The 15,189-nt window shown below is 39.3% G+C and overlaps 1 protein-coding gene across 1 annotated transcript; it reads right to left on the minus strand.

Annotated features, from left to right (window-relative positions):
* Positions 1–216: 216 nt before the first annotated feature.
* Positions 217–4,691, minus strand: LOC121135322 (zinc finger and SCAN domain containing protein 4D-like). Its single transcript, XM_040733848.1, has 3 exons — positions 4,296–4,691; positions 1,540–1,699; positions 217–1,452 (listed from the first exon to the last, which is right to left on the minus strand). The coding sequence occupies exons 1-3, from the start codon at positions 4,689–4,691 to the stop codon at positions 473–475; spliced, it is 1,536 nt and encodes a 511-aa protein (XP_040589782.1). The 3' UTR covers positions 217–472.
* Positions 4,692–15,189: the final 10,498 nt, after the last annotated feature.

A 15,189-nucleotide genomic window follows, 5' to 3' on the forward strand; every position in this document is an offset into this window, starting at 1 on the left:
GTGGTTTGTCCCTAAACAGGATCAGGGAGGAAGCCCTAGCCTTGCAGGTGTGTGTGAGGGGTTCTCTTTCTCTATGATATTGACGTCTTTACCTCACATGGGGTATAATTAGTAAGAGAAGCATTGTCACAAATTGTGTAATAATAGAGTGACCCAGGAAAACACACCACACAAAGGCACACCAGAAACAACACACAGAAGGAACACAGAAGCATAAACATTTATTTAGTATTTGGAAATAAAACACCAGTTACTTTTAGGCATTTGGCAAACGTCAGAAAACAAACTAACATTTGAATCATCTCCTTTACACTCATATGCCCATGGCATGGGAGAACAGAAAGAAGGAACAATCCACAAGGTGATAAATCTTCTCTGGTTAAATGTTCCTTAAAAACTACACGCTTCTTCATGTGCAGATGACACACTCAGGCTGTAAATCAGCAAACCTCTGCTGAGGAAGGTAAACAGTTCAGTCTCTTTTGTGGTAATTCCTCAGGTGACGGTTGTAGGTGGATGACTGACGGAACTGACTGTTACACAGGGAGCAGGTATAGGGCTTCTCTCCTGTGTGAATCCTCTCATGAGCCTGCAGATTGGTCTTGTGGTTGAAAGACTTTCCACATATGCTGCATGTGAAAGGCTTCTCTGGCTTGGGTATGGCCTCAGGAACACAGAGGTCTGCGCTTTCATAGAAACCTGTGTGACCATGGGTAGAGAAGAATGACTTCTCCACCGTGTGACTTTTCTGGTGGACTGAGAGGTTACAGGGATATCCGAAGGTCCTGGGACATTCCTCACATTTGTATGGCTTGAGTTCCTTCTGGAGTTTTTCTTGGTGACCCTCACATATAAAAATTCCCTTATGACACTTCCAAAGAGGAACAGGCTCAGAGGTGGGCTGCTCTGGCCTAGAGAGGTACCCTGGTATTTCCCTAGATATATGTCCAGAAGAATGGGTTGTTAGGGACATTGCCTGGGACCTGGATGTGCCCCAAATTGCTCTTGCAGAATCCCCGAGAACTCCGTAAGAAACACCTCTCTGTTCAGGCTCAGGATTCTGCCCTCTCTGAATTATGAGAAGGGAATCTCTCTGATTTTTGAGATTGCTAACACCACAATTTACATTAGTTGTGGTCAAGTTAATGTAGTGGCCATCTTCAGTGTCTTCAGACTTGTATGTGCAGGAGAGATACACTGGCTGCACAACCATAGTGATATGTTCATAGGAAGGAGCCCTAAGGGACTCTGCCTGGTACAGGGAGCTGCCTTCACTTGCTCTGCTGAGATCCAGAGGAACTCCATAAGAAACACCTGCCTCTTCAGGCTGAGGATACTTCCCAGTCTGAATAATGAGTTGGGAGTACATCACATTTTCAGGACTACTAAAAACACTGTTTGTTTCATGACCTTTCAAGAACATGTTTTGGCCATCTTCACTGTTTTCATAACCTGTGGAAATAAAAGAGTATATGAAACTGTTTCCAGCAAAGAACATCATCTTACAAAATCCATTATCTGTCCAGTTTCCCTGCTCACCTGTTGCCAATAAATTGTCTTGTGGGAACTGCAAGGGTGTTGTTACATTCTGCTGTTTTGCAGTTTTTAATGATTGCTGTTCTTTCAAAAGCTTGATGACTTCTTTTAAGGACATGTTCTCAGGAAAGAGGGCTTCCTGTCCCTGCATGGAGACATGAACCTGGAAACAAAGCCAGATGACCATTAACAATGAATCTGTGGATGAGAGAAAACCTGCCCTCAGTTGATTGCATGGAATCCCTGGACTATGGGTTAGCTCATATGTGTGTCCCTCATTTCTATTGATGTTATCTTGGCATCTACAGGTTCTGTTCCCTGAAGTCACTATTCTCACTGTGTTTGCAAGTGTTGAGTCACTGTCTCTAGGGCAGTAACAAAATTATGTTCCTAGAGTTTTGGTCAGAATATTTTCCTCAACTGTTCAGTGCATTGAAGGAGGATCAGATGAAATTAGGCCAAACTTCAAACAGGGAATGGCCCCTTTAAGAACAGGTGATAATTTTTCCAGGGATTTTCCCCAACCCTATAACTCAAAAAAACATTTTCAAATAATACCAAATAAATGTCTTGGGTAAAAGAATACAGTGCAACTTAGGACCAATCAGAAAGAGTGGGAGTGTCTCAAGGAAAGTGTAAAATTCCCTACGTGGTCTCTCATTTCTGGAGATCCTCTTATTCCCTTGATTGTATTTATCTGCCTGTTCTGATAAAGTTTGTCTCTTTTAAAAAATGTCTCTATGCCTGGAATTTCACAGTTTCTCATCAATTTGTAACTCTTTTCAATCATTCACTTGCCCCCAGGAACCTTGGGATATCCACGCGCATTGTCTGGTTCATGGCAATGCTACTCCAACAGAGCTGCTGCTTTAGACTCCACCCTGTGATCAATGATAGGCTGGCCTGATTCCATCTTAAGATTAGATACCATGGAATTATAATGTCAAAAAGAACTTCATAGCTGTTGTCAGTAAAATTTAAATTGAAGTATGTCTTGACACATTTTCTGAAATTTTGCATGTTCTGCAGCCTATACTGTGGCCATATCCTGACCTCCTTCCTGAGAAGATGTTCTGGCAAATCATTTTGAAATGTTCTGTCAAATTTCTATGTAAACCAAAAAGTCCCCCAATCCCTGGGTTTCCCCTAGTCTTAATGTTTGTTAAGCTATCGAAACCCACCCTTTCTCTCCTGTATTTACTGCTATTTTTCTCAAAGCTATTTTCTGGGGTGTAGACCCATGTAACAGAGTATAAAGCTTGCTGAATTTGACAAAAAAAATCAAACCTATGGGTAATGATCTTTATTCTTGTTCAGTGGGATTAACAAGAGGTAAATGTTAATTTCTATCTGGAATCCTCAGAAACTCAACTGTAATTCTGGAGTACCTGCCATTTTGGCATCCTAGCCTCAGATTGGCAATTGCTATTTCTGTCTTTGAGCCTCATGTTCTTAACCATTGTCATTCTCAGATCTCTGAGGCTTTCTGATCCCCTATCATCCACCCATTATTCTGTCAGTGTTCTCTCACTATCTACCTGTCATTTCACTTTGCTGTGTTCACTGGGCATCATTTGCAGTAGGTATAATTTGTTGTCTGTCCCATTGACTACTAGCCCTAGAGAGCCATACTTTACCAAAGATGCCCTTTAAAAGAAAGCTTTAAATTGTTGTTTGTCATTGATTTATTATTGAGTATTTAACAAAACTAATGCCTGTATGAATTAGACTAACATATACATTAATTCCACAAACTGCAATTTGTCTCTGCTCTTAGGAACATGACTCATCATTCGGGCATCAGTTTACTTGGAATTCAGTTACAATCATAAAATTCTCAATTAAAAACAAAGTTCAGGTGTGACACACTGAAGAATAAAACAAACTGTGAAACGTGAACCTGGTTACAGAGTAATAAATTCAAACAAACAGCAGTGTTTAGTTATTGACATCTTCAATCCAGCACTTCAGAATAGTGGGCCAACGAGGGCAACAATATGAAATCACGCCTCAGATTGAGTTCAAGGTCAGCCTGGTCTACAGAACTAGTTCCAGGACAAGCTACATAGCATTTTGGAAATCCTGTCTATAAAAAACAAACAAAAAAAAACAGGAAGGAGGGAAGGAAGGAAGGAAGGAAGGAAGGAAGGAAGGAAGGAGAGAAGGAAGGAAGGGAATGTGAAAGGGAGGTAGGGAGGGAGGGAGGGAAAAAGAAAGAAATCCTACTCTGCCATTGGGTCACCCCAGTAATTTAGACAGGTATCTTCTGACATGGAATAAATATCTTGAAAAGCCAAGTATCCACTTCATTCCCCAGTTTCTTCTTCCCACATCCAGGTATCATGGCCAAGTTCTAGGTGTCAATTTTTTAGCCAGATTTCCAACTCAATTGTCAAGATTCATACAATTTGCGCACCTCTCTGAGCCAACCCACATAGCCACAGCATCTTCTGTAAAGCCACAAGGACTCTGTACAAATGTAAGCCCTTCAATCTCTATCTTAATTTATATTAAATTTAAATATGACTGTCAAACAATTGATACACTTGTTTCTGCTTTATTGATGATAATTTAGAGCACTGGATATTCTCTTTGCAACAACTTTGTAATGAGTGAGCACTTTCACTAATAAAAATAAATGAATAAAATGACAGAAATAAAATTTAAATAATCTCACTAATGACAACTTCTTCTTATTTATTCCCAAAGGTAATGACAGTCTCCTCCCAACTCATTCGTCTCTCACCCCAGGTACTCACCATGACAGGAGGCTTCAAGCACTCATCAGTCAGACCCTCCATGAATCTCGTCATGTTTCTGCCACTTGATTCCCACTTCTCTTTAATGGCAAACGTGTTCTTGCAGCGCCCCGTTTTGAGAAATTGCTCCACGACCAATTGAGAAATCATCTGCTCCTTGCTCTGCTTTTCTGGCTGCAACCAGGACGTGAACATCTCCCAGAGAGTTTGAAGCTCCTGCTTTGCACAGGAGCCATTGTTATTTGGGGGAATGTTGAGCTGAGCAATAGAGGAGTTAGATACGTTTCCTTCCCACTGCACAGGAGAAACCTGGTTTGGAATAATCTCTAGATTGTCTAGTTCAAGCTCATTTACTGGTGACTCCGTTTGAAAATTTTCTCTGAGCTGTGAAGCCATTCTGGTGAGGATCCTCATAAAGAAGCAACTTTGTCAGGCAATTATCTGTTGTGTGACTTGAAGGTCTGTTGAAACAGTTGTTGGATGTGTAAAAGCTATAAATTAAAAAGAGAAGGGATGATTAAAGTCAAAAATCAACTGAGAGTTCTCAGTAAATACCTGATCCTAGTTTTTACATCCATAAAACAGAATAAAGATTATACGTAAAGTGGAAAAATATATGACTCAACAGGGAGAATAATCTGGTGGTGAGGATAGTGAGACTAACCAGAATAATACACTGAGCTGTGCAGGAGCTCAGGGTTTCCTGTGTCCCCAGCAATCATGAAGTTATTGTGGCTAATCCTCAGATTTTGAGTTTGATCAAATTCCCCCATTATAAAGTTCCATAGAACAATTGTGGGAGAAAAGTACTAGAAGTGAACGACAAGCCACATTAAATCACTGGGCAGCAATGATTTCTGAAATACTGAGGCAGATATGGAACCCCAGAAAAGTGGAGATAGAAGCCATAGGATTGTAGTGCAGGTCTATACTTAGTGAGTTTGTGAGCAGACTAGGCTACAAGACACCCTTCTGCAAAAGGAAGCAAGCAAGCACACACACACACACACACACACACACACACACACTATCGGGCCACAACATTTTTATTTATCCACAGACTAGTACTCACATCATATCTACCAAACATCATGTTTTTCCCAATAAAGTATAAGCCACTCTCTTCCTACAGAGATGATATCTGTTCAGTCTCTGTCTTTTCTGTGCTGTGCTTCAGAGACCTCCTGGGAAATTCTTTCTCTCTATCTCAATCCACTGCCAAGGATTTTAACTTGTTCACCATAGCATTTGAGATACAAAAATCTTTGGAATTAGGAAACATTAACAAATTTGGATTGAGCTATATGTGAGAACACAGGATCAGATGTTTTGGGACATAAATGCCACTCTATCTTGACATTACCTCTCACTGTGGTACTGTCCCTTTCACTAGAGTGACTTACTATGCTTTGCTAGGATGTGTTTTTTTCCATGTAATCTTCAGATATAAAGAGCTGGAACTGAGATTGGATTCATCTTTGAAAGCTGGCTGTTTGTTGCACACACCTATAATCCCAGCACTCGGGAGCTGAGGCAGGCAAATCTCTGTGAGTTGGAAGCCAACCTGGTCTACAGAGCAAGATCCAAGACAGCCTCCAAAAGAATACAGAGAAACCATGTCTCAAAATAAAAAATAAAAACAAACAACAACAACAACAAACAATCCACAAAGTATTCATCTTTGATTCAGTGGGGAAAGTAGTCTGTTTATCATTTTTTAATCTGATTCAGTGTCTCTCTTTGTAACCCTAACTGTTCTGGAGTCCCCTATATAGACCTGGCCCAGGATTATATAACATTCGCACAAGTGTACTTGGGACGACTTATGTCTTGTACTACCCGATTTGTGGGGGATTTTCTTTTCTCTTTATTTAAATCTATATGTTCTTATTTTTTATTTTCTGTCACAAGAGCACAAAGAGTATTTCGTTTTTAGAGTTCTGGTGTGAGAAAAAAGAGCAACAGCTTGAACACACTTTACTAAGATCTTAAATGCTCAGCTGGGAGTCAGCTTTTTCTGTCTTCCGATGTGTTCTGGAGGGGATACGAATACCGTAGAATACATGTGCTTACCACAAAAGAGGCCCTAGCTCTGTGCTTTAAAATCAGTCGCTAACCCCAATACTCAGTGTAAGGTCAGATGGATTTGAAGTATCCCGTGTCAATATCAGCTACCTCATCGGGAGTGCTTTCTACCACCCTCAGCCCTCCATCCATTTGGGCCGTTACATACCATCTGGAGAAACAGGAGCCTGTGCAGGAGCTGAAGAAGCCTTGTTTTGTGTTTACCAGAAATTCCGGGGTCTTTCGTAAGGGCCCCAGTTGGGGATGAGATTGTAGCTGCCTGTTTCTCTTCCTGACTGATGGGGAAATGGCTTCTCTTGTTGCTGCCTCAGGCTCCATGGAAGGGGTCCTGAAGTTCTGCTTTCTAGACAGGCAGTTGAAAGAGTCACTCTTGTTCAGCATGCAAATTGCAGTCCAGCCTCCCCTGTGCCTCTGGTCCTTCTACACTGCTAGATTTACTTTCATTTTGTTTCCATTGTTTGAGTGAGTGTTTTCAGTTATAATACACAGACCCCACACACACACAAACACGCATGCACGCACACAGACATACAGAGGCACACACCTCTACAATTTATTTTTTTAATATTTAAGAGGAAATGTCTCTATCTCAGGCTGAGCTAGTGATCATTATGCCTCTACCTCATAAGCACCATCCCCAACCCCAGCCAAGAGTTTTACATAGGAAAAAGAAAACCGCCCCACACTGAGCTGTCTAGGCAAGAATGTCTACAGTATCAAATGCCCTGAGACCACCTAGAGAGGAATAAACAAGTCAGCAAGGGGAGCATGCTGTGAGCCATCCTCAGGCAAATATAAATTCCTATCTGCTATTATTTAATTCACCCCTTTAAGAGACCGCCCTCCTTTGCCTATTTAGTGGACCTGAGTCCCTACTTCCTTGTGAAATCCATCTCACATATAAATTGTAGCAAATAGACCAGCCTGTATCCAAAAATACCTTTTAGTAATTAACTTCTCTTCTCTTCTTCCCCATAAGATATGGAGTTCATTCACAGAAAACAGTTTCCAGTTCTGGATCTACTTATCTAAAATTGTATTCAGCAGTTCTCAGAAGTCAGTCAGAGTCTGAACTATGTTCATTACCACCCTATTCACAACAGCAAGGATTCAGAATGATAGACATGATGTGAACATTGTGATCTGGGAAGGAATAAAAACTGTGTGGCGAAAATGAAAATATGTTGTGCTTCTTTCTTATTTTTCCTTCCTTACCTTACTTTTTTCTGTCTTTATTTCTTGTTGTTGCAACATGTCTTCCTGTTTGTTTAGTGTTGGGATTAAATGTGTGTGCAAGGGATTAAAGCCCATTGGATTTTTCTAAGCATTTGTGGTTAGCCTGAATGGTAACCTCTGTAATTCCCACAAAATTGTAAATACTTCCTTACCTTATTCTTTGCTTATTTTTTCTGTCTTTATTTCTTGTTGTTGCAACATGTCTTCCTGTAGCCTAGTCTTCTCCCAAACTCATAAAGCAATTGTGGATGACCTTACACTCCAGTCTTGTGTTTCTGCTCATAGTCTGGTATTGCAAGGGGAACTCGCTACTTCAAGCATCCTTCTGTTTGTTTTTCTGTTCAGTGTTGTTTTGAAGACTTTGTGCTTCTGTGACCCAGGCTGCACTCATACTCAGAGATGCACCAGGCTGTGTTTTGTTTTGAAAGACCTGAAGTAAGCGGACTTCAGACTGAATACCCCGGTGATGTCCCGAGCTCAATAACTATACAGTTGGATGCCACCGCAAGAGATTTAAGTTTTTTACACAGGCATCTGTGGGCCATTCAGCAGCTCGGCTAACTGAATGCACCCAGCCCCTAGGACAGCTTTCGTTTTATATACATAATTTTGGCAAGCAAAGTAATAGGGGTATTGCAAGGAGTGGAGCTACTGCAGGTGCAGATCTGGGCAAGCAATAGGGGATTGTTCCTCCCTGGAGAAACCACAAGGTCAGATTTACACTTATCTCTACAGCCTGCCGGGTTCCTTCATTAGCACTCTGGACCAGATGTTCTTTTTAATTAGACCTTGTTCCCTGTCCAGGGGAAGGGACCTTGGGGAATTTTCCACTGAGGCAACCTTCTCAAAAAGGGGGGGTGTATTTGAGGTTTTTCAGTTTAGTGTTGGGATTAAACGTGTGTGCAAGTGATTAAAGCCCATTGGATTTTTCTAAGGATTTGTGGTTAGCCTGAATGGTAACCCCTGCAATACCCACAAAATAAGTAAATACTGACACACTGGTATGTTTTGTTTGTATTGTTTCTTGTTTTTGTTTTGTTTTTCCAAACAGGGCTTCTCTCTGTAAAAGTCCTGTCTGTCCTGGATCACACTTTGTGGACCAGGCTGGCCTGGAACTCACTGAGATCCCTCAGTCTTGCCTAGCTGGTGATAGCATTAAAGGCTTTAGCCAACCCCACCAGGTTAGTGGTAGGTTTATTATTCTCATGCAAACAAATATTTTCATAGGAATACTTCTTCTGACTAACATTGCTTTAATTTATTAAAATCCAGATTATCATCAACAAGAATAAATGTCAATGCAGAGAAGTCAGATTTTATATTTTATTTTAGTAGCAGTAGGAGTAGTATTTTTTAGTTTTTCAAGACAGGACTTCTCTGGGTAACAGCTCTAGTCCTGGAATTCCCTCTGTAAACCAGGCTGACTTTCACTCAGAGATATCCTCTTGCCTCTTCCCACTAATGATAGCAGTCACCAAATCCAGGCCTCATGAGGCATCTTTTTTCTGCTGAAGATGAAAACACGGTTGTACATTTTGGCTAATTCATTTGTAGCATTTTTAATTCTTTCCCTATCATATGACATTTTTTATTCTCTCAGGAGAACTTTTCAGCTTGAGGATTCAACACTGAAGATGTTTTTGGATGTGGATTTTAAAGACAGACTTCAGGAATTTTGGTTTTTGATCTTCTAGGATTCTTTAGAATAGGATAGTATCTTGAGTTCTGTCTTTTCTGTTATGGTTAAACACATTTTAACGTAAGACCACAATCTTAGGGGATAAGCTATCATACTGTATTACTAGGTAATTCACAATTAATTAGTGACTATGTGAACAGACTAGACTACAAGGAATTCATTTGCAAAAACAATCAAACACCACAAAAGTAATAATGTACAAAAAGGAGACAGGAAAACGCCCTCACTTGTCCATCCACAGTTTAATTACTGCCCAGGATGAAACTCTCACATTATGTCTCTCAAAAATCATATGTTTCCAAAATAAAACACCTCACTGCTCACAGATGTGGTCCCTATCTAGCATGTCTTTTCTGTGTTGTGCTTCAGAAAAGTGCTGGACACTTCCGACCCTTTTTCTGAGACAATGTTGTTGACAGACATTATAGAAAAATAAAAACATAACTTTACTTTTTTTCTTGGGAACAGAGATGCAACACTAATGAATATATACTGAGTAGTTACTTAGGCAACATAAATCGTGAACACCAGGGTAACAGCATTACAAATGGAATTAAACAAATGAGATAACCAATGATCCCATGTAATCATTTGGATGGCAGATACACTGATAATTATTATCTGGCTCTGTTTACAGGTTCCTGTGTCCATGCAGGGATAGGAAGCCCACTTTTTTGAGAACACATCCTTAAAAGAAGTCATCAACCTTCTGAAAGAACAGCATTCAGCAACATCATCAACACAAGAGATTGCTAGAACACACTTGCAAATCCTACAAGCCTTTTTCATTGTGACCTGGTGAGTGTCAGGTACCACAGAGGAGGGGTTTTTGGTGCGGAAGCTGTCTTGGGAACATTTTCACAGACTGTCTTATTGTCTCAAACATGACGACAGTGAAGATGGCTACAACAATCGCTTGAAACTTAATAAAGTAAATGGTGGTGGTCAGAGTCCTGGAAATGATATAGACTCCATTTTTATTATTCTAGGTGATAAAGGTCCTGAGCCTGAGGAGGGAGGTATTTCTCATAAAATCTCTCAGGATTACAGAAAATCAAGTCAAGTCAACTCCAGGTTCCATGGATAGTCTCAGATGGCATCTTCTTCTGACGATGGTCCAATAGAGGAAGTAGAACCAGAGAAAATGTCCAGGCAAGAGCAGACTGAAGACTGCCAGATTCATGAGGTGACTCCACATGTGAGAGTCACCGAGAGGGACTCCACAGAGAATCTAAGACATACAACTGTGACGAATTTCCAAACCTTCAAATATCCCTCTAAACTCTTAGCCCACCAGAGAAGACAAAAGAAGTAGAGGTGATTTTTCTGTACCAGGTATCAAAAGGGCTTCTCTAATCACTCATACCTGAAAGTGCAATCCTTCATACACACGAAAACATGGAGTACATGTGGAAGTCCTTTCAGCCATAAAAATAATCTGCTAGCGGATGAGAGGATTTACATGCGAGAGAAGGCTTACACCTGTTCCCTGGAAAACCAAAGGCTCTGACAGTCATCCATGACAGGCTCAGGAGTAATTGCCACAAATCAGGCTGAACCTTGCTTGGCAGAGGACAGCTGGGTTTCAGGCTTAGTGTAACCCAGCTTAACAGCATCTAGATATTGTAGATGTGACATGTAACTTCTGGATTCCTTCAATGCCGTCAAATTCCATTACCATGTGCCTGTAAAGAAGATGTGTTATTTTTCTGTTTGCTAACATGATTCAAATGCCAAACTATTGCATAATTTTTGCCTGGTATGTATTAAATAAATAAATGGAACTAGAAAGTAAATGCCTCTTTAATATTTGTATGTGTGTATATGTGTGTTTCTGTATGTGTGTGTCTTTCTGTCTGTGTGTGTTTGTCTGTCTGTGTGTGTCTGTGTGTGTGTGTGATTTCTGAATTTTTGTGTTTTGCCTTTGTTTAAATTCAAAAGTGAACAATATGGGAATTATTAGTCACTTCTTGATTTTTACAATGGGAAATTGGCACTATGCACCAATCTGTCTGACCTCACAGAAACTGAATATTCTCTGGTCTCCAGCATCCTTCTCTATATGTGTTCACGACAGTGGCCTGCCATTCTCTGTGATTTCTTCTTCCATGTTGTGGTTTCAAATCCAAGTCTTAGGTTTGCATTTATGGGCATTATTCCCTCAGCCATCTTCCATGACACAGGTGCTTTCTGCTGAAAGTTCAGCCTTGTAACTCATATGAGTAGACAGGATTCTGCCTTAGCATAAAAATTTCAGATACTAAAGGACGTTCAGAAGAGTCACCCCATCTGCTGCATTATTTTCCCATCTCAATCTTCATAGCTCTAAACAAAGTTCCCCTAGAAATTTATGGAGTAGTGATAGCTATAAGGATGCAGGCCCCACAACATGAGAAGTCAATGACAATAGAAAATGTTTTTCATCGATAAAATCCAGAAATTATCATAAAAAGGAAAATGGTATGTGGACAGCCGGATCAGAAGTTCATTCATTCTATGCTACCCAGTGTGATCAAGGCTAATCTTGCCTACATGAGAACTTTTCTCAAGACAACAAAACCAGTAAGAATCACACAAAGTAAAATCAAACATTTAGTGTATGATTCTCATTTTGGCATACGTGTTTAACCAAAATTAAAATGCAATGGTTCTCTAAATGTTGTTTTCAGCTCCTTCGGGGCTGGGAGGCACTTGACCTTGACACAGTTGTCATAGATAAGAAATCTTGCATATAAGGTATTTACATGTAATTTAAAATGTATCTAAATTACAGTTATGATAATTCAACAAAAATAATTTTATGTTTGGGTGACACTACAGCATAAAGAATTGTATCAATGGGGTGCAGCCCTAAGGTAGAGAATCATTGTTCAAGGGTTGATTCAGAACGATTAAAGTATAATGCCACTTTTAATTTATTAATTTCATTATTAATTGATTTATTATACCAGCCCAATCCAAATTTCCCTCCATATCTCCTCTCCTCCCAGCCCTTTCACCCAATGCCTCTTCTTCTTTCCATCTACTCCTGATTCATTTTGCTCTTTGAGAAAGTTTTAGTGCCATTCTGAAGATTTTAGTTTAAATTTAAAAAAGAATGTAAAAAGAATCCACACCTATCATGGTTTTACAGGAAGTGCCACACAAAGCAATTGCTGTACATTTCCAACCAGTAAGAGCTTTATACCATGTATCCCCAGCTGAGTTTCAAACTCTGCATATTTATATCTATGCAGGAATGTCCTCCATTCTTATCATCTTTCACATATTCTGAATAATCAGGAAGGTTTCTTTTGTGATAGAAGAGAACAAAGCACTTCAGCGCAAAGTAATGTAAGCATTTAGCATCCTTCCTTGTTTACAATATGTTCACATGTAAAATATACTAAAAGAGACATTTACATTCCAGTTCCATTTATTTATTTGTTCTTTACCAGGAAAAAATTATACACTATATTTGGCATTAGAAATTTGTTATTGAACAGACAAATGACATATCTTCTTTGCAGGCACATGAAAATGGAATGTGGCAGCATTGGAGCAATCCACACTTTACAGGTCACATCATCAATGGCTGCTTGCTGTTAAGAGGCTACATGTTCCTTCATGTGCAGATAGGACACGAAGCATGTGGCCCAGCTATCATTTGCTTAGGAAGGTACTTACTCCAGTCTGATTTGTGGCAATTCCTCCTGTGCTGGTGGTATGTGGATGACTGGCAAAAGCTATGGTTACACAGGGAGCAGGTGTAAGGAGTCTCTACTGCGTGAATCCTATTTATGACTGTCCCACACCTCATCCACTCCCCTCTACTTCTCCTCTTCTTTTTCTCCTAAATCACTCTACCCACTCCCTACGATCCCAATTTGCTCAGAATAGCTTATCCCATTCCACTACTTAGAGGGACCATATATGTTTCTCTTAGGGTCCTCTTTGTTTCCTAGCTCCTCTGATGGGGTGTATAGTAGGCTCGAAATCCTATTATCTTTGTCTAAATACAAATGTGAGCAAGGACATACCATGATTGTCTTTTTGTGCTTGGGTTACTGCACTCAGAATGGTTTCTTCTAGTGCCATCCATTTGTATGAGAATTTCTAGATTCCATTTTTTTCCAATGAGTAATATTCCATTGTGTAAATGTTCTGCATTTTTCTCTATCTATTGTTTCTTTAAATTCTTGCTATACAAGTCTTTCACTTATATTGTAAAGGGTGAAGTTGCTCTGATTTAATTCTCAGCCCAATTATCATTTGAATATATTAGGGATATAGATTTTTTGAGTTAATCTTGTAACTTTCCACTATGCTAAAAGTGTTTATCAGATGTAGGCATTGTGTGGTACATTTTTTGGGGCTATTTATGTAAACTATCATATCATCTCTAAGTAGTGAAAGTTTGATTTCTTCCTTTCCAGTTTTTATCCCGTTGATCTCCTTTACTTGTCTTATTGCTCTAACTAGAACATGAGGTCCACTTTTGAAGAGATATGGAGAGAGTAGACGCCCTTGCCTTGTTCCTGATTTTAGAGGAATCATGTTGAATTTCTCTCCATTTAGTTTGGCTGTTGATTTACTATATATTGTTTTACTATGTTTAGATATCTTCCAGTTATTGCTGATAGCTCCAAGACCTTTATCATGAAGGGGTGTTAGATATTGTCAGAGGTGTTTTCAGTGTCTGATGAGAAGATAATATGGTTTTCTTTTCCAGTTTGTTTATATGGTGGATTAAATTGATAAATTTTTGTATGTTGAACCATTCTTGCATCCTTGAGATGCAGCCTATTTGATCATGATGGGTGATTTCTCTGATGTGTTCTTGAATTCCATTTGCCAGTATTGTCTTGAGTACATATGCATTAATATTCATTGGGGAGATTGCTCAGTAGTTCTCTTTCTCGTTTGTAGTTCCATGCAGTTTGGTTACCAAGGTGATTATAGCCTCATAAAATAAGATTGTCAATTAACTTTATTTTTATGTTATGTGGAACAATTTGAGGAATGTTGGTATTAACTCTTCTTTGAATTTCTGATATAATTCTGTATTGAAACCACCTGGCCCTGGGCATTTTTTTTGTTGGGAGCCTTTTGATGACTTCTATTTCATTGATGGTTGTAAGCATGCTTAAATTGTTTATCTATTCTTGATTTAATTTTGGTAAGTTACATTTATTCAGAAATTTTCCATTTACTTTAAATTTTTGAATATTGTGGAGTACAGGTTTTCAAAGTAGGACCTGAAGATTCTCTGGGATTCCACAGTGTATGTTATTAAGCTCCTCTTTTCTGATTTTGTTAATTTGGATGTTCTCTCAACCTTTTGTTTTTTGGGTAATATTTTGCCTACCTTGTTGGGATTTTCTAGAAGAAACAACTATTTGTTACATTGATTCTTTGTATTGTTTTCTTTATTTCTACTCTCTATTGGCTTCATCCCTCAATTTGATTATTTCCTGGCATCTACTCCTCAGGGGTGAGTTTTCTTCTTTTTGTTCTACATATTTCAAGTGTGCTATTAATTCTCTAGTGTGTCTTTGCTCAAGTTTCTTCATTTGGGCACTTAGTGCTAGGAACATTCCTCTTAGTACTCCTTTCAAACTTTTCCATAAGTTGGGGTTTGTTGTGTCTTCATTCGAATTTAATGCTGGGAGCCTATTATTTATTCCTAGACCCAGGCATGGTGTGATTGCTTGTTGTTTGGTTTCCATGAGTTTGTAGGGTTTCTGCAGTTTGTGTTGTTGAATTCTAACTTTAAATCATAATGGTCCGATAACATATAGGGGGTTACACCATTTTTTTGTACATGTTGAAGTTTTGTATATATCCAAATATGTGGTAGATGTTAGACAAGGTCTCATGTAGTGCTGAGAAAAA

Source organism: Mesocricetus auratus, unplaced genomic scaffold (assembly GCF_017639785.1).
Source record: "Mesocricetus auratus isolate SY011 unplaced genomic scaffold, BCM_Maur_2.0 Super-Scaffold_100037, whole genome shotgun sequence".
NCBI lineage: Eukaryota > Metazoa > Chordata > Mammalia > Rodentia > Cricetidae > Mesocricetus > Mesocricetus auratus.